Source organism: Falco peregrinus, chromosome Z (genome assembly GCF_023634155.1).
Source record: "Falco peregrinus isolate bFalPer1 chromosome Z, bFalPer1.pri, whole genome shotgun sequence".
NCBI lineage: Eukaryota > Metazoa > Chordata > Aves > Falconiformes > Falconidae > Falco > Falco peregrinus.
This window is the reverse complement of record NC_073739.1, coordinates 23,148,870-23,169,087: the sequence shown is the minus strand read 5'-3', so window position 1 is coordinate 23,169,087 and position 20,218 is coordinate 23,148,870. Positions and strand designations below refer to the sequence as shown.

Genomic DNA, 20,218 nt, shown 5'->3' with positions numbered 1-20,218 from the left:
AAGTTATGCCTTCAGAAATGGGAGGGTGGAAAAGTTTTTGTATTTTTCATCACTACCCCTATCCACTTTTATAATTGGCTCTGATCCGATCTTTGTCCAATTCTGTCACATGTCTCACAGGTTCACTAACAGGGAATGAGTCTCAGAATTGCTTAAGAATAAAGTTCTAATTTTTTTCTTTTCTAAAGGAAAGGCTGTATTAATTATGGCTTCAACATACTGCATATCCCGTACTATATCTCTATACTGCTAAATACTTCCCAGCTGACTATAAACAGGCATTCAGACATTAAGTTTTTATTTGCTTTCCTCATTCACCATTGTTGTCCATTCCTGGCAGACTAACAACCAGGCAGATCAGAGGACATACAGATGCATCCAAGCATAATGGTGCAGGACAGTTGAGGATCTAAACTAGATCCAGTCCATACTGTACCCCATAAAAAAATGCTGCATGGGATTTTTTTCTGCCTCTTTCTTGCTCCATACAGTAACATGGTGGAAAAAGACAGAGATACTGACCAAAAATTAACAGCAGAATTCACAGTTTCAGATGTGCACAAAAACATGGGAGATACATGAAGGTACTTTCAGAATAAAGATTATTTAAAACTTAAATTTAAAATTTTAAAAATAATTGTAACTCATGCAAATTAATGAAACAGTTAAACCAAACTGATGAAAAATTATTTTACTTTAACCCCACTGACTTCCATTGCAATCTCTGCATGCCTGCACCGAGTGGTATGGAATTACACATTTCTTAGTTGGAAAGCATCAACTGTCACTTTTAACTAACCTGTGAGTACTGGTACTGCTTGTTTCAAAGTCTTTATAAACCTTGCAGGCATTTCTTTATTGTGGAGGGCTAGCTAAGACTAAATGTAATCATTCTTCTAAAATAGTTACTATTATATCACATTTTTTTAAATACTTAGCAGCATCAAGAACATATTCTGAATAGCTGAAGATGTAGAACTTGTTCGTTTGTGAAATGTCGTATTATCTAGCATTACTCTGAGCCCATTTACTAACTGAATGAAAACATTACATCACAAAATTAAATTTCCAGATAGACCTGACCAATTGTCTCCAGGCAGTTTCACTGTTTTAAAATACATGTAAGCGATCTGATACAGTAGCAGGGTACTATGAACTCTGTTGAAGCTGGAGTGTATTTTCCTATTGGCTTGTGCCAAAGGCAGCCTTCAAAGAAAACAAAGGAAAATCCCAAGTATGCCAATTTTGTGTTGCCAGGAAAAGAAAAAAGCACCCTGTCACCTAATGAGAGAGAGGTGCCTGTTGGACTCAGTCCCTCTCTGGCAGCTGACTGTTCATTCTCTTTTCTCCCAGACTAAGTTCCTTGCCGAGGATAGTGATGCTCCCTTGCCCTCAAACTTGTGCCTGTCTTCTTTTTTAGCCTCTATAGTCAGGGAGGGGGTCAGCATGGGAATGGGAAGAACTATCTCTTAACCTACATATACATAGATTTCTTAGCCCAAGAGGACATGGGTGTCAGTGCATGCTTCAGTATGTACTATGACACAAACAAGAACAGGGAAACAAGAAGCTGGATGAACCTGACTGTCACCAAGGCTTTCAGAAACAACATCCACTAAATGCTTTCTGTCAAGACAGAGACACTGGCCTGGGCTCCCACTCAGTCTCAGCACATTCTGATCAATTACTACTTTCTGTATCTCTAAAGCACTCGTGATGCATACAGCTTATAGCTAAGTACATTTGCACTGCCCAGATTCTTCCCAAGATGATTTCAGAATTATCCAGTAACAGCCATTACTGTGGCCAGTTTGCTGACCGTTGATCTACTAATCCTATGGCCACTCAATTCCATTTGTTTACTCTTACTAAACTGTAGTAAAAGAATCATTGACATGTACCCAAGATTCACTGAGGAGTCTACCATTTGATTGTATCTGAATAATCTTTCAGGAAGATTTACTGTATCTCTGGGTGTAAAAGGATTGTTTTGGGACAAGATACAACTCTCTTGCCCTTCTCCCCTTTACTTTTGAAACCGCCACAGAATATGGGAAAAATAGCACTGTAGCTATTTTACAAGGCTTCTCCCTTATGTCTTGGTAATTACAAAACTCTGTTTCTTAACTGTTATTGGAACAGGTGTGGCAATTGCCACACATGAATGTTCCTGCCTTGTATTGACAGATGCAGAGTGGAAATGACAGCATAAAAGCAATTATCTATTAAATATGTATGTATCACGTATTCTTCAGCACAGTGTGTAGCACTTTCTGAGAAGCAGTTTCACTCTGCATACAACATACACAATTAAGCTGATCACAATTCCAGGATGTATGAAATAGGCCTTCTTGGTTGGTTCTGTTTAGTTAGCTCTGTAATGGAAATGCAGCTAATTGATGTCCACTGAGCATTTAGTTCATATTTGTTTATTTCAGTATCATTTCTACAGTTAGAGCAGCACCCTGCACAACCCTATACACAAATAAATTACACCTTCAAACACTGCAAATCTGCTACACACTGTTTAAGGGCAACATGGTTTTGTTCTAACTGTGGCACACTGGTGTAGTGCCAAAGTCTAAATTTCCATGGACAAAACAGTAGCACTCAGAAGGTTAGCATGAAAGCTAAATTTGGAAGCAGAAATTCAAAACAGTAGTTGGATAATGTTTCCAGAAAATTCTTTATTCAATAGCTCTAATGCATTACAATTTAAAAGGGAGAGGCTGAAAGGGATGGTTAGGTTCTTCTTGATGCGGACTGTTCTAATTAATGCTAGTGAAGGTTATACACCTAGGTTTGAAAGGAAAAAATCCAACTCATTTGAAACAATTGCAAGTAACCTTATACTGAAGAATGAAGCACTCTATGAAGAAAACACAAGCAAACTTACCTTCTTTCCTTCAGTCACACCATCTTGATTAGTGTAAACCAGATAACATGTCTACAATAATATAATTTCCAAATAGCACTTCAATCAGCTACTCTCACCTGTTCACACTTCCTGAAATACTTAATCCACTTAAAAAGTCATGTCCTTGACCCAACCAGTCTCCTTGGGGAGTTCACATTTGATCCCTTTTTCCATCTTCCAGTATTTCATGCCATGAAGCTACTCACCAATCTGTCAAACAGCTCCTTTCATTTTCTGTCATTTAACCCAAAGCCATCACATTCATCCTGATTCCCTCTGACCCCCCCCGAGCCTTAGCATCAGGTCAGGACAGGAAAAGGACCAGGAAGTCAATGTGTGCCTGTTATTCATGTCAGAGACTTGTCTGTCAGGACAACAGGGAGAGACAGTATCAATTTCTATGCTTCTTTCATGTTGCAGCCACCTAATTATCATGACTGTTCATTTGCTCCTTGCCTAAAAACACAAACCAGACCACTGTAGGCTACAATTCATGCCATCATACTTCCGGTTAGCTTCCCTTCATTGCCCAGCATTCCCGCAGTTCAGTAATGCATTCCTCCAGTTATTAGACACAAGGTAAATCCACTCATTTCACCGCCAGTCCCTACAATCTTGGAAGCCATTCTGATTTAGTGCATATATGCACTAAAATATGACCACTCTTAGTAAAATGCCTGTAGAATAATCCTACCTTTAATATACCTACCTTTTACTTTATCAGAACCTGTATTCCCTCATGTTTATCCCTCATGATTATGAACTGAATTTCTTTCCAAAATTCTCACTTGCACAAGAAACATTTGTCAGGACTCCCCTGATAAGTCTCTCCTATTTTTCCTGATCCCCAACAGTGAGATTTCCTTATTTACATTCTCTCTTAATTCCTAAACTTTCCTGGTTTTGTATCTTATACTTCACACATGTTTATTTCCAGTTCCAGTCCCCACTCTACAGCCATAATCTCATCTCTGCAAACATTCATCAACCCAATTCCCCAGCTTCCTGCTTCAATTTTACTCCTGAACTCTTCCAAGACAACTATGTGTGGTCATTCTGTAATTATTCTCCTTAATTATAATGTTTCTCTCCACTCTGACTTCCATTACCACTGGCACATGGAACACACAACTCCCCCACTTGGATCAGTGACCATGTAAGTGCCCACAGTGACACAAAGAAGGTGGAGGGATCCTGGCACCTGGCACACTTCACCCTCCACCTAGCCAAGCATCCCATTTCACCATCTATGGTCAAGATCTCTTACGAACATTTAACAGATGAACTGACAGATACCTTCTAAGTACATGTACATACGTACAAACACATATCTGTGTATATGCAGTGTGTGTGACTTATATATACTATCCATACTTACACAAAAAACTATACACATATAGATACACTCATATTATATACATGTATGTACACACACCTATCTTCATAAATGTACTTATATAGGTATGTATGTATAAGCATTTGAAAGTTTGTATTCACTGAAATGTTCCATTTGAAAGATTTTCAGTCAGATGAATTCTGGCAAATGTAAGGAGAGTGTCTGACAGATCCCTGCTTGAAGCTCTACATGGCTTTTTGGCTGGCATGAGCATTTAAATAACAAGAACATCAAATTCACTGACCACTTATGGGGTTTGGGGAGCTTTATTTTGGCAGAAATTATAAGAAAAATTACTTCAAAAAATGGTGTGAACTGAAAAGATATATATAAAACCTCTGGTGAATCAAACCCCCTAGTTTTCAACCAGACCTATTTTACTATCAATAAATTTAAGATTATTTTAATTGAATTCCTACAGCCCTCATCTGAAGTTTATTTTACTTGCTGTCTCCTTTGGCTGCATAGTTTAGTGGCTGTTCATGAATATCAGCAAGTTAGTCCACAGATTTCCTCAACTCCCTAACCAGTTACTATCCACTAAGTATGAGTATTTCTTTATTTTCTTAAGGTCTGTGAGTTTTATTTTTCTTCTCTCCCTGGATAGTTAAACATAAAATCCAAGCTCTCAATTCTAACACGCTGTCTGGTTTGTTTTCTTGCCCTTCTAACTGCTTTGTCATGCACCTTTTAAATCTCCTCAGTGACCTTTTTCCTATACATCTTTCTACATTTAAGCTTCTCATCATAACCTGCAATGAAGACTGCCCTACCTCTGCTTCACCCAATTCTACTTCAGACTTCATATCTGTCAATTTCATTTCACATTGGGAAGGACAGCAAACAACACTGCTTCAGCATTAATGCACCCACAAGTCTATGGGGCAGGATGGGATCCACCCAAGGGTGCTGAGGGATCTGGTGGAGGAGCTCACCAAACCACTCTCCATCATTTACCAACAGTCCTGGCTAACCAGGGAGGTCCCAGAAGACTGGAGGTTAGCCAGTGTGATGCCCATCTACATGAAAGGTGGCAAGTAGGATCCAGGAAACTACAGGCCTGCCAGCCTGACCTCAGTGCCAAGGAAAATTATGAAACAGATCGTCGTAAGCACCATCACGCAGCATGTGCGGGACAACCAGGGGATCAGGCCCAGCCAGCAGGGGGTTATGACAGGCAGGTCCTGCTTAACTGATCTCCTTCTATGACAAGATGACCTGCCTAGTGGATGAGGGAAAGGCTGTGGGTGTTGTCTACCTGGACCTTAGTAAAGCCTTTCACACCATCTCCCACAACATTCTCCTGGAGGAACTGGCTGCTCATGGCAAGGATTTACCTTGCTGGGTACAAAGCTGGCTGGATGGCTGAGCCCAGAGAGTGGTGGTGAATGGAGTTACATCCTGCTGGTGGCCGGTCACAAGTGGTGTTCCCCAGGGCTCAGTATTGGCTTCAGTCCTGTTTAATATCTTTATTGACGGTCTGGACAAGGGCATCCAGTGCAGCCTCAGTGAGTGTGCAGATGACACCAAGTTGGGTGGGAGTGCTGACCTGCCTGAGGGCAGGAGGCTCTGCAGAGGGACCTGGGCAGGCTGGAGCGATGGGCCCAGGCCAGTTGTGTGAGGTTCAGCAGGGCTCAGTGCCGGGTCCTGCCCTTGGGTCACACCAGCCCCACGCAGCGCTACAGGCTGGGCAGAGCGGCTGGAAAGGGCCTGGTGGGAAAGGGCCTGGGGGTGCTGGGTGACGGCCGGCTGGGCAGGAGCCAGCAGTGTGCCCAGGGGGCCCAGGCGGCCAGCAGCACCCTGGCCTGTGTCCCCAGCAGTGTGGCCAGCAGGACCAGGGCAGTGACCGTCCCCCTGCACTGGGCACTGCTGAGGCTGCCCCTCGAACCCTGTGTTCAGGTCTGGGCCCCTCTCTGCAAGGGGGACATCGAGGGGCTGGAGCGTGTCCAGAGACGGGCAGCGGGGCTGGGGAAGGGGCTGGGGCACAGGGCTGATGAGGAGCGGCTGAGGGGACTGGGGGTGTTTAGTCTGGAGGAGACTCAGGCGGGACCTTACTGCTCTCTGCAGCTCCCTGACAGGAGGCTGTGGGCAAGTGGGGGTCGGTCTCTTCTCCCAGATAACAAGCGACAGGACAAGAAGAAATGGCCTCAAGTTATGCCGAGGGAGATTTAGACTGGATCTAAGGAAAAATTTCTTCTTCACTGAACAGGTGGTGAAGCACTGGAACAGGCTGCCCAGGGAGGTGGTGGAATCATGGTTTAGTGATGGACTTGGCAGTCCTGGGTTAATGACTGGACTTGATGATCTTAAAGGTCTTTTCCAACCTAAATGATTTTATGATTCTATGATATGTCTGACTTTCTTGTATGGTCTCTTTGGTTCTACAATTCAAGACCTGTTTACACTTTTCTGAAATCACTTTCACTTACTTCAGGTTCATGAAACATGAGCTAAAATGTTCTTTTCTTTCAGGCTTCATCTGGATAGCCTCTTACTTCATTAAGTTCAGAAACGAGTTGCTAAATATTTCTACTGTTTACTCTCAGATAAGGGTCTATCAACCAACTAAACCAAAGCAAATAAACAAAGTAATCTCTAAAAAAAAAAAAGTCTCAATTGTTCTGTCCTTACAATTTAGAATCCTGGCAGAAGCCATTTCATCATTATGAAGAAACCCCTGACATCACCACAGGTGCTACAGAAAAAAAACCATTTCCCTCCTTTTTCATAATGCATACCAGACAATCAATATTCATGTAAAAATTAGATTCGGCCAATAATACACACTTATAATCTCTTCAAAAATTCATAGGGTAGAAAGATAAAAAGTCTTTTTCTCCAGTTACTTGCCTAAAATTATACATTCAAGATGGTAAAGTAATACAAAACTCAGTATAAGATATTAGAGATGGCTATTTAGCTTAAAGGCACAAACCTTGCTTGGGGTCCTTATTTCATTATGAACTTTTCACAGAACAGACACTGCCCTTTCTGAAACTCCAAGTGTACTTTGATTGCTTCCTACTGTGATAAAAAGTGGAGTTTACCAATATACTGGCAACATAGCTATTATGATAATCTGTCTCCCACCTGAGAAATGATAATGTGGTTTTCTAGCCCAAAATGAAGCAATCACACTGAAACAGTTCTTCACAAAAAGCAGAAATAGTAAGTGCAAGAGAGCACCTGTGCAGAAGTACTCACCTCCCATTTTCTCTGCACTGGCACCAAAAATAGTTCCAAAACAGCTATGCTGACAACCATATATTCATTTAAAAAAAAAACAAACAAACAACCCAGAACATAGAAAGAAGCAGAGAGGTTGAACAGTGGCAGCATCCTGCACCGCCTCAGGTCAGTGTCCCAGACCTGACAGTGACAAAGAACCTGCTCCAGGGAGCAGGAGCATCTTGATGAATTCAACCGTGGCACTGACAGACTTCTATGGAAACCCTGCCTTGTCTCACTTCATTGGCAGGGTAATGAATGGCTGATTACTCCATTACAAGTGAACTAGCACTGAACTGCAAAATCACTTTTTTTAGAGTCCATTTTCAACTGAGCACTGTGGTTAAGGTTTGCACTTTAATTTCTAAATTCCTATATATCATGTAACCAAGACAAAAGGGTTTCGTATGTGTGTAGAAGGGGAGGGGGAATAAGTCTTCTCATATTTTTAATAAATGAGGATTCGCAGAAGCTCAGCATTGCCAACTGTAACTACATCAGGTCAACCGTTCACACTCAAGAGAGCAGGCAGAAAAGCTGGTAAGCCAGAAGACCCTGTGACAAGAGCTACAGGGTAATCTTTCTGGCACACAGAATTCAGGAGGTTAATGTTGCTTCAACAGACTAATCCTGGGCCTCAGGCTCAGCCTATCCACTGCCAAGCAAGGTAATAATATTAATACTATATTCTGTATAGCTATGTGCTATGGTGCTGACCCAACGTACCAGGTGAATTGCTCTTCATTTCAGACAACTTGGGTAAAAAGTAAGTTTGGAAAAGTAAAAAGATCTGAACACCTGCACTGGAGCTTGAGCTCCTTTAACTACAGCAAACAAAACAGGATGCATAAAGACAGTTCCTAAGCGGCGACAGAGGGGAAGATACAAAGTCCTTGCAACTAAGTTAAATTAGAAGTTTTGAAACTTTATCTGTAGACCTTCAAAACATCTACTCACACACACTTGTTAAGACGCCTCTTTTCTATAGCACCTGATTGCCACATGCCAGTTCCCATCATCCAATTACAACTGCAGAGCTGGGTCAAAAAACATCATTCTGTGCAGCTCACCTTTGCTATACGCTTGTAAGAGGTATTGTTCAACTGTCACATAAAAGATCCAATTAAAAGCCTAAGTCAAAAGAATATATTAAAAGGCTGCCTGGACAAATGTGCCCTGCGCTGACACCGATCACGTTGTGATAGTCTGCAGATGGAAACAGTAACAGAATTAAAAAATAATAAAAAAAAAATAATAAAAAAAGAACCTGAGCATATATGCTTCTGAATGGAATTCTCAAGAAACTTTGTAATTTGCCTTTTGCTCCCCTCTATGTCTGTTACAATCTAGCAAGTTCAAATGACAGAAAAACTACATTTCATATAAAACAGATGAGTCCTGGCAGACCTAATCCATAACGTCCATTTTAACTTGGGAAAATTAATAACAGAGCACTATTAAGAGAGCTATGGAAGCCAGGACTGTATAAACACAATGAATAACGCTATTACACCTGATGCCTGCTTCAGACAAACAAACTCCATTACAATACTGGCTGGAAATCAAAGACAAACAGCAAACAGCTTCCTACATTCCTAAACATAAAAAAATGTCTGTCAGACAAAACTGCTTTTATGTCTGCTTTCTGACAAGCTAAGCCTACTGAATCTATATTCCAATAACCAGTTCTTGCTTTAATGGAATTCTTGGATTCTATTTTTAGCCTGGCAGAATGGAAATTATGCCTAGTTTGGAAGCAAAGGTACAAAAGGCAAGGTTATCTTGGGCACAAATCTTTTTATAAAGAGTAGGCTGTACTGTCCACACCACCATAATCTTCTTCAGCTTCAGGCCTTCCTACCTACTAGGGTTCCAGCTGAAGGAACCGTTAGGCTACATTTTTACTGCAATAGCTTTTATTGGCATAAAAAATAAATTGTAATGCAAGTTGCATGTAGGACATAGAAAACAAATGGTTGCAAGGTGGGGAGAGGAAGAAACTCTGCTCCCACAGTTTACTGTACATATTGGTTCCCGAATATAGAACAGATTCCCCAACAAAATAACTTAAGAAAAATCAATCTGTACTCAAGTAACTGAATTCCGACATATCCTACAAAGGATATAGACATCACTGCCTCCCACCCAAAAAGTTGTGCCTTGAGAGCATGACATACCCAATGCTTTGCGGCCAAGTTTCACTGTCTATAAGGGAAGAAGTGGGAAACCTGAAGGAGCCCAGCTTCCCAAACCACGGAACAAACAGTTTAAAAACAGAGAAGATTTGGAAATAGGGGTGAGAAGAAAAAGGGGCAGACTTTGCTAGAAAAGAACATACCAATACAACTGAGTCTTAAAACCAAAGCCATAAAAACTTTAGAAATTAAATGAGTCACTTTACAGTTGGTTCTCATTAACAAGGACACCAAACAGTCTACAAACCAACCATGGAATTACCTTTCACAATACAGTTCTGTCTTCAGATTTCCTTTATATTTTCCCTTAAAATTTCATTTCCCAAAAGAAATACCTCTGCAATTTCAATAAAATTCAAATTTAATTTACAGCTGATGGCTATAAATGAAACAATAGAGAAAGTGGTTCATATTTAGGGTGGCTGTAAGACTATACCTTGACTGCCACAAATCTCTACAAAGCCCTTTCTTTCTGCATGCCCTACAAAAGTATTTTTGCTTTCTTTGGCAACCAGACAATCCTTGCTGGTTTTAAGGAGTCTGTTTTAAAACCTACGTTTACTAGCTTAGTTAAAATGAGCCAAAAATGTAGCTTTAAAAAATTATAGTACACATATGAAGTTTACAGCTTTTAGGGAGCGTAAGTGCTATGGGGTTTTTCAACAGTACAGTTTTTACCCTCTAAACACGCTAACATTACGGTGACTTGTGCCAAATAAAAACCTACATATGTAAGATGGACAAGCAGACATCTGTCATCAGTGGATAATCTGACCACATCAGTCTTTGTAAGAAAAGATTGTTAGTTACATAGGCACATCCCCTGCTAGTCACACAGCAAAAGACACTAGAAGTATCAGCTGGCTGTTTTACAGCAAAACTGGGAGGTAAGGTAGTAAGTAACAGAATAATTGATGTATTGTCAATTGGCCTGTAGTGCTGGAGAAAGAGCTGGAGGAGATTAAATTCAACATTTTGAATTTCATCACAGAATGTCATTTGTGAATATACGCCAAATGCCAAGCACCTCTGTAACATTCTCTTGCTAAAGTATTAAGTACATTTTATAACATCAAGGCGTTGTAAGAAATCATTAGAAGCTCAGTAACATGACAGCAGTACAGAATTTACATGCCGATCACTTTATTCACATTTACATGCATCTCAGAGCACACAAATGGTTATTGTGACTCAGGATGAAAAAGCCCATTAATGCTGTTTCAAGCAGTTATCCAGAACCAGCTGCACTACAGTCTGACATAAACGTAAACACAGTAATGATACTAAGTGTGCTCTTTTCTAACAAAAAGCTATTCATATAAATAGGCCACAGCAAGTTATGTTCGCCTGATTATGGATTCCCATCTAGGTGAGAAAGGAAAAGCCACTTGTCCCTGAGAAATGTAGTACTGACTTTTGGAATATTATCACTCAGTACAAACTACGTCAACTAAAAAGAATAGCTTTCTCAAAACAGTAGTTCCATCTGTCATAACTTGCAGCTAAACGCTCTTAAGGAGGAAAAATTAGCAATGCAAACATTCACCAAGTCTGACTAACAAAGAGGTGTAACAGTAAGAATTATTTTCAGAGAACATGACACTTCCTAGGACAAAGACATTAAGTTCTTATCTGCTAGTGATCACGCTGAGAAACTAATGCTAATACAACTACATATTGCTTTGCTATGAATATTTCCATATTTCTTTATAAACTTTTGGGTTGTGTACCCAACAGAGATGATATCTACATTTGGCACAGAGAGTCCACAGTCAGAACTAAATTAGGTTTAGTCACCTTAATTCTACAGGAATACAGGAAGCACAGGCTGTCACACAGATGCAGGACCAGAACAGTCCATTCCCAAACTCAACAAGTCTTTAGTACCTGCAAATGAGGTACACACACATGCAAATCAGACAGGAATTGCTGAGGAAGGTACAGAGTCATTACAAGATGCATTAAGAATCTCGCTGCATTAGCTTTCTCTTTATTTCTTGGTGGAGACATTCCAAAACCAGCTCCCCTTCAGATGAGAAGTGCAATTTGGCAGGTGGAGCAATCTGCACCAATGCTCTCCTACCTAGACATCCATCTTGCGTTGACAGCTGTGCACAAGATAAAGCATCCTGGCAACTCTGTAAATCTGCCCTTCTCTCTGACTTAGTGACAACCATATCTGTGGTACTTGCACAGCTGCTTTGAGGAGGAAATAGCAACACAGACTTCTAAAAGCAAGTGGTCACAAAGAAATGCTACCACATTCTGTTCTCCAAAATATAGCTGTATTCTTCCCCTCTGCAAGGCAACCATACCCTCATCAAATCTTTTTAAATGTTTTCAACCAAAATTGCTCTGGTGAGGAAGGTGCAAGCAAAAAGCTACCAATATAGCTGGAGTATCTTTGGGAGGAAACCCCAGAGATTAAAGGATCCTGGATCACACCAGTCCAGGTACTGGATAGTTAAAAAAAGTCCCATATCTCAATATACTTGTAGTCATATTTTAAAAATGTAAGATCTTTGTGCAGAGACTTTTTCAGCAAACTACTTATTTACAGCTAAAAGAACAGAGGTATGAGATCATATCATCATGGCAAATGAAAGAATCCCAATTAGTTTTACTTGTCCAATTGTAGCTACTTGTGACAACAACTACATTCATCTTAAAACAACAAGAATTAAGGCAACAGGAACTAACAGTAAGCACACAGACATGTATTAGCATTTATATGCACACATCCTACTAAAAAAAATTTTTTTTCAAGTTAATCTAGTCTATTTTAATCATGTGTAAGGAGAATATGAAAAGGGAATTAAACATATCCAGATCTTACCACTTCAGCTTATTAAATTCACTGGAATTCTAATGTGAAATATGCCTATCACACTGAGATGCTGCCCTGTGTGATGTTTTCTGAGAACACCAACACTTCAGCTCCTACAACAGAGTGCCATCCCTCCTGATAGCACTGCAGGGAACACAAGATCACATAGCTTCCTGGGAAGTGAACAGATATGAGACCACGCAAATCAGCTGTTTCACCACATTTATATGACTACTCACATTAGTGATCCTTGTTCATCTTTGAAGATTAAAGTACAAATAAAAAACGACTCCCAAACATGCACACGCACAAAGAAATCCTTTGAAATGCTTGAATTCTTTTCCATCCATGAAGAATATTTAAATTACTTACATCCCAATGCAATACAAACCAAGCTCAGAAATAATCACATTTGGAACACATACAAGGATTCCTATCAGAGATACTTGTTGTAGTATTTAACCTACTGGCATGAACAGGTACATCATCTGTAAGTGGTGACAGCTCACATTAAAGGTTAATGTTAATCATAAATAGTGTTACCAAGGCGAAAAGCTATAAAAAGAAATCTGTTCTTAATACTTAGGTGTAAAAATGTGAATCTGAAAAACATGGAAAGAATTACACACCCTATAAAGACTACAGAATAAATTTATCCAGGTAAAACAAAAGCTGAAACTGAACATGTGTTAATAAACTAGAACATAGCAAAATGATGTGAAATGAACAGGTAAAAACATATGGAATCAGTATGAATGGTTACATTTCAAACAGCAATTATTTTAAAATTGCATTGCTCCTGTGAAGGAAGAGGAATAACGCTTCAAAGCAGGTATTATATTTTCATAAAGCTCCGTAGAGCTACAAATAATGGGCAGGATTTCAAAAAGGCATTAAAAAAATTGACTTTACAAAAACTAAGCAAAGTGATAGCGAACTGATGTTCATTTAGTTTTTGCAAAAGGCCAACTCAAATCTTAGGGTCAGCATAGAAACCCTCTGTATTGACTGAGGAGTATAATCTGTGCTGTAGAAGTACACAATCATCACAGGGATGTCTTTAGCCTGACTGCACAGTTTAAAATCAAAAGAAGGCTGTCAGAAATACAAACAGGAAATAAAATAACAAGAATTGACGTACCAATAGGGAAAAGCACTTTGAGGTACTGAGAGAAAAACAGTCACATGACTACAACCAGAAAGCACCGATCTGGTTTATGTTCACCATACAATAGTTACTTTGTTAGACCTCTGAGCCTAAAGTCCAAACATCTACAAAGAAATGTAAAAAACATTGCTTTCAAGGGGTCCATACAGCCTGTGTAGATGCATTTGGGAGAAGCTGCCAGAACTGTTCATCCAGCAGCAGGATGACACAGAAAGGCTCTGCTCGGCTTTTTAAAATGGATTCTAAAGAAGATAAACCTCTCTGGTTACACTTTAGCAGCATTTAGAGTTCCAGAGAGAAATGTCCATGTAAGAGTCTGTTTTTAAATCTTTGTCCTGCTACTACATAGAAATGCAATCAACTCCTGAAGGGAAGAAATGCAGTTATTAAACCTCCATCAGTTTTTTTTTTTTTTTTGAGGTAATCCTGGTTGCAGTACAATGGAGTCTGGTCAGCTCCTTATGTACAACTGGAAGAGTTCCCTGGACTGAACCTATCAAAATGTGAAAGCTGAGATCTGCCATTTCTGAGAATGAATGCGAGGGAGCGGCTTGGCTTGTCATTGTGGCAAATGCAGTTAGGTAAAACAATCTGAGAAAGAGACAGAGAAGGAAGTACCCATATTAAGTCATAGCTCTAAGGCAGCTATGTTATCTCTTTAAAGAGTCTAAATTTAGACTGCAGTAAGCATGCCCCTCAGTTTTAAAAACTGTGTAAAGGGAATAAACATAAACAGTTACCGTTCTGTCATTTTCTCCCATTCCTTTCTCTCTACAATTTAAGCCAAAACAAAAATTTACATATGACCCATGACATCAATGCTCAGCAGGAGTTATATGGAGATGTTATTGTATTCATCTACATATAAATGAGAGACTGCTAAATCTGCTATGGTTTGAAAGAACATAGAACATTTAAAAGCAGAAATATAACAGATGCTTGTTAAAACAAAGATCAGGCATTTTTTGTAAGAGTAAGCATAGAAGGAATTTAGAGATGTGAATAAAAAGAACCCCCAAATATCTGGGGATTTTTATTTCTTATGAGCCTTCAGCATTTTCAAAGATTTCTACATGTCAATGCAATGCAGTAGCTTTCACGCTCTGCATTCTGTAATAACACTGCACCCTGTGTCTTTGTATTGCAAATGTAAAACATGTTACGAAAGCCCATCATTTCTGAATCATCATCAGCCAGGAGCATAGACAGAGGACATACTAGTACATATCCACCTTCAAACCTGAGTGAACTCCAAATCCAAAAAGGTGTCCTCACAGTTTCTATCCAGAAACAGATGTGTGCAAGCCACTCTTTTTGCACAGCTATATTGCTCTAAAGCAGCTCTACTTAAACTTCTGTTAAGTGCATTCTACATCCTTTAATATAATCAAATGTGAAACCGCTCCTACCTTTCCAAAATGGTATTTTTTAAGCAAGTCAAAATGCACTTACAGTGTTGGCAAGTTCTAAGTAGCTTCCTCCAACTGAGTTGCTAAAATTTGAGGTCTGAGCCAGAAGTCTTTGCAGAGCAGCCTGTTGAGTCACATTGCTTCTACCATACTCCAACACCTTTTGTAGTGTAAAATGACTCTGGAGGTCTGGACTCTGAAGGTCTCTTGCTCCTGAATCATACTCCCAGCTTTCTCTGGCTCCTGATAAGGCACCTAAAATGCAGAAATAGAAAAAACATTCTAGTATGGACTGTGTATAAAGGACACACAACCATGGAATATCCCAAGTTGGAAGAGACCCATAAGGATCATAAAGTCTAACTCCCTGCTCCTTGCACGATTGCCTACAATTAAACCCTATGATTTAAAGCATCTTCCAGACACTCCTTGAACTCTGACTGGCTTGGTGCTGTGACCACTTCCCTGGGCAGCCTGTTCCAGCAACGAACCACCCTCTCAGTGAAGAACCTTTTCCTAATGTCCAGTCTGAACTTCCCCTGACAGCTTCCTTCCACTTCCCCATGTCCCGTTGCTGGTCACCAGAGAGAGGAGATCAGCGCCTCCCCTCTGCTGTCCCCGTGAGGAGGATGGTAGGCTGCAATGAGGTTGCCCCTCAGCTTTCCCTTCTCCAAGCTGAACATCCAAGTGGCCTTTGTTGCTCCTTGTAAGTCTGGCCCTTGAGGCCTTTCACCACCTTGGTCGCCCTTCTCTGGACACAGTCCCATAGCTGATGTCCTTCTTATACTGAGGCACCCAGAACTGACACAGTACTTGAGGTGGGGCCCCACTAGTGCAGTGTAGAGCGGGACAACCACCTCCTCAACCAGCTAGCTATTCTGGCTTGATGCACCTCAGGACATGGCTTGACCTTTTGGCTGCCAGGCCATACTATTGACCCATAAATAAGCCTGCTTCTCCTTCCAGAAAGAAAAAAAGTGAACAGCTCCACCACTGTTTTTCCCCATCTTGCACATACAGACCATGCCAGGAAAAAAAGCAGTAGTAACATTTTCAATGGACGCATCATTTACTAAATTACAAGATCCATGTCCTGGTTTCAGCTGGGATACGAGTTAATTTTCCTCAGATTTGTTGTGAGAACAATGCTGACAGCACACCAATGCTTTTTGATTGCTGCTATAAAATGTTTATACTAAGCCAAGGGCTTTTCAGTTTCTTGGCCACTGCCAGTGAGAGGGCTGGGGGGGCACGGGGAGCTGGGAGGGGACACAGCCGGGACAGCTGGCCTGGGCTGCCCAAAGGGATATTCCACACCATGTGGCGTCACGCTGAGTATATAAACTGGGGGAAGAAGGAGGGAACGGGTGGGACATTCGACATTATGGTGTTTGTCTTCTCAAGTAACCGTTACGTGTGATGGAGCCCGGCTTCCCTGGGGATGGCTGAGCACCTGCCTGCCCATGGGAAGTGGTGAATGAATTCCTTGCTCTGCTTTCCTTGTGTGCGTGGCTTTTGCTTTACCTGTTAAACTGTCTTTATCTCAATCGCCAGTTTTCTCACTTTCACTCTTCTGATCCTCTCCCCCATCCCACTGTGGGGGGAGTGAACGAGTGGCTGCATGGGGCTTAGTCATCATCTGACAAACCAGAATGAAAATGAAAGCATCTGCATACATTATTTAGTATAGAGTAAAAAGTGTAATTTACAATAGCTGAGGAACAGCGAATGAGTGTCTGTTACTATATCAGATTGAAAAGCAGCACTGATAGAAGAACTAAAGAGGAAAGCCATTATTCACCTCTTTTTGTTTACTGAATACCAACACAATAAGTGAATCTTTCAGCTGTATAGATCATCACTTCTTATGTTAGCACTGCCTTTATTATTATCTCAGGGCTGCTTGTTTCAGTTCAAGTTTCAGAGACAAATCAATCATAATGTGTTTCATTACAAATCAATCCAAGAATATGATCATGTAGCTAGTGAGAAACAATGAATGTTTCACAGAAAGTTTCCTGAACCTTCACAAACCCTACATGAAGCTGCAGCGTTGCTGTTTCTCCATGTACTATCTTTCCAATTCCCCACAGCCAGAGACAGGCTTAAACCCCTAACACAAATCTAACAAAATTTTCTTGGTTTATCAGTAACTGTTTCATCCATGGGTGTTCTGCTTCCCATACAACTGTCCCACTCTTTCAAAATCCTGTTATGCTGTAGGGTCAATTTCCTATGGCAAAACATTCCACAGTAGACACTGGATTATTTAATAACCCTGGGCACCACTGTAAAATTTAAGATGTGGCATAATCAAGATTAAAAACAATTAAGTGAATTGTCCGAGCATACACTCTAAGTTAATAGAAAAGTCAGAATAGAATTAAGAGCTACAGACTAATGCAAAACTCTAAATCCACCATGCAATCATCAAACCATAAGTAATTGTCTGTAATGCCATCCTATTAGTTTGAAAGCTTTTCCTTTTTATGAGCTAATTGCCTCTCTCAAATATTCATTAGCATTCTAAGTGAGTGTTTACTAATCAGTGGTTATTACTTATTCAATACAATGCCAGGGAGAAGCAATAAACTACATAATAAAGTACCAGGAGAGTGCCTCCCCCTTGCCAAGTAAGTTGAAGATGCAAAAGTGCAGAGAAAACCTGCCAGAAGGGAAGCAAGACAGCAACTAATATTTAGCTTTAGGTCAACTCCCTAACACCCTGTAAAGCAGTTACACATGACAAAACAATTTAGGTGGCTTCCCTGCCTTACTGTAATGCGTATCTGCTAGTCTCTAAATATGTAAGTAGAAAATAAAACAAAAAATATTTACATTTTATACTAATATCATTACCATGACTGATTACCACAGGTACAAGTAACAGTTAAGGATCCATTCAATTACTTTTACACCAAGAGCATGCACCACCGTGCTTATCTATCTCCATGCTGCAAGCTCTCCAACAAGCTGAACAAAGATGCTGCCACCAGCAATATTTTACACCGTGTGGCACGAACTACGACAGCATTAGGTACCTCTGCCCTCTTGTGGCTACAGCATTACCGTAGAGCAAAAAAATCAGCAGCCCACAGCTGCAAGCTGCAGCAATGTCTCAGGAGCTTTAGGAAGACAGGGCATCAGTTCTGCCAACTCCCAGGCTTGACAAGAACATGGGAAACAACTCTGCACAAGTATAGCCACAGAACTAAGAGAGCTGTTATACACTATAGACACTCCTCTTTTTACAGAGCTAAATAAGGCACAACAGAGTACGTGCACTAAATTTCTATTACTCAAACAACATTGTTCTGCAAAAAGACCTTTCACATTCATTCAATTAACAACAGTAGCTTTGTTGAAGACCCAAGTGGCCTTCATAGATTGCACCACCTGCTAACAGACTGGAAGCACTTACAACACACAGCTGGCTCAGAAGTCACCTGTCAGTCACAAAGACATCCAGGAAAAACTGGTTTTTTATGGCTGTATTGTGACTGTATAGTTAACCTTAAAATAAAAGAATAAAGTTTTCTTACAAGCTCAGCTCTGTTTTCCTGTTCCAAAACATACATACTAAAAATGCAAGGACATATGACTGTTACAACAGAAAGCATATCCATTATTTTATTTTGGGCTTAACCCTAATCTCTAAATTTGCCCACTATTCTCCCAAAAGATTCCAAAACTCTGGCTGTTAAGATGCTGACCTCCTGGATCATGCACCTTTCAAGTCTCAGCTCTGCAGGGAAAGTATAGAGTTGTCACAACTGAGATTTCAGTCATAACTGAAAATTCAGTCAGGAATTAACTCGTTTGCTGCTGTAATTAACATAAAAGTGTTGCTCTTACAATAGTAATCAGAAAGAAAGAATCATTAGGTATGATGGCACACCAAAAGCTGAGAGCCAACCTGATAACTAGGAATCTATAGGTCCTAAATCTGTGTTTAAGAATTAGTCTTTACAGAACTACATACATTCCACAGTAGTTTTCCCTGTTGCTTTACACTTAAAATCATATGAAATTTCTGTATTACATGAAACAAAATTATTCTCATGAAAATTCCCAGGTAATAAGCATGCCAGAAAATTAATGTTGTTACAACTACCAAGCGGGGTGGGTGTGTGTGTAATTAGTTACACAATATAGACAAGTAATATAAGAGCATATAATTGTTTTCAAAGCAACATTTCAATTCCTGAATAAGAGAGTTAAATCAATCCTTTTTGGTCTGAATGGATACATCAGACTTTACTAAAACTGCAGGATAAAAGCTTCTGATTATACACAAGCTTCCACACATGTATTTCTTTAATCGCCTTCCTAGTACTACTAGCACTTGCCTGTCTTGACCTGTAATTAATTCCGGGTAAAATTCATGTTATAGCAAATATTAAGTACCTAATGGGAACTGTTTGTTTCTAGCGTTTTGTAGGGTAGATGAGTAGAGCATCTTAGTGTTATGTAGATCCACCAGCAGCAGGACAGCCTAAATCTTGCCTGTAACATTTATTTAAACCTTTTGTCTTCTGCGGGTTTTCCTGTTCATTTAGTTAGTCCTAGATCTTACTTATTTCCTTACAATTATTTAAACTTTGATACATTTTACATTTAAGTAAAACAAAGGACAGTTTAATTTGGTAACACATACACATACAAGATTCCATAACCACAGATAAAATGTCACTTGATGAATTGTAACAAAGCTGTTTAAAGTAACTTTATAAATAATTTCCTTGACAAGTATCACTATGATAGGATACCTTGCCCAGGCGCACTGAGACTTCTTGCTAGTTTAACTTTCCTTTATCACCTACAAAGCTCTCAGTAACAGCACAGAGCTCTGTGTTCTGGTACTGGTGTCATCCCATTATGGTGACCTGAAAGAAAAGAGCATTTCATCTTCTCTACTAACAGTTAACCTTCTGCCTAGAAGGCTTGTACTCTGCAACATGGAAGCAGGTACCCACTGTAACTACAAGCCTACCCATACAGCCAGGCTTTTTGCTTTGGTAAAGGTCAACTTCACCAGGCTATGCTGATGGACCAAGCATTATGTGACTTCATCTTTG

General features: G+C 40.1%; 1 protein-coding gene across 3 annotated transcripts in view; it reads right to left on the bottom strand.

Moving 5' to 3' along the window:
- MCC (MCC regulator of WNT signaling pathway) overlaps positions 1-20,218 on the bottom strand; it is a 230,681-nt gene that overhangs the window by 170,881 nt on the left and 39,582 nt on the right. For all 3 annotated transcript variants that reach the window (XM_055790266.1, XM_055790267.1, XM_055790268.1), the window contains one exon: positions 15,184-15,395. In XM_055790266.1, the coding sequence (XP_055646241.1) occupies positions 15,184-15,395 (212 nt within the window). The remainder of the gene's footprint in view (positions 1-15,183; positions 15,396-20,218) is intronic.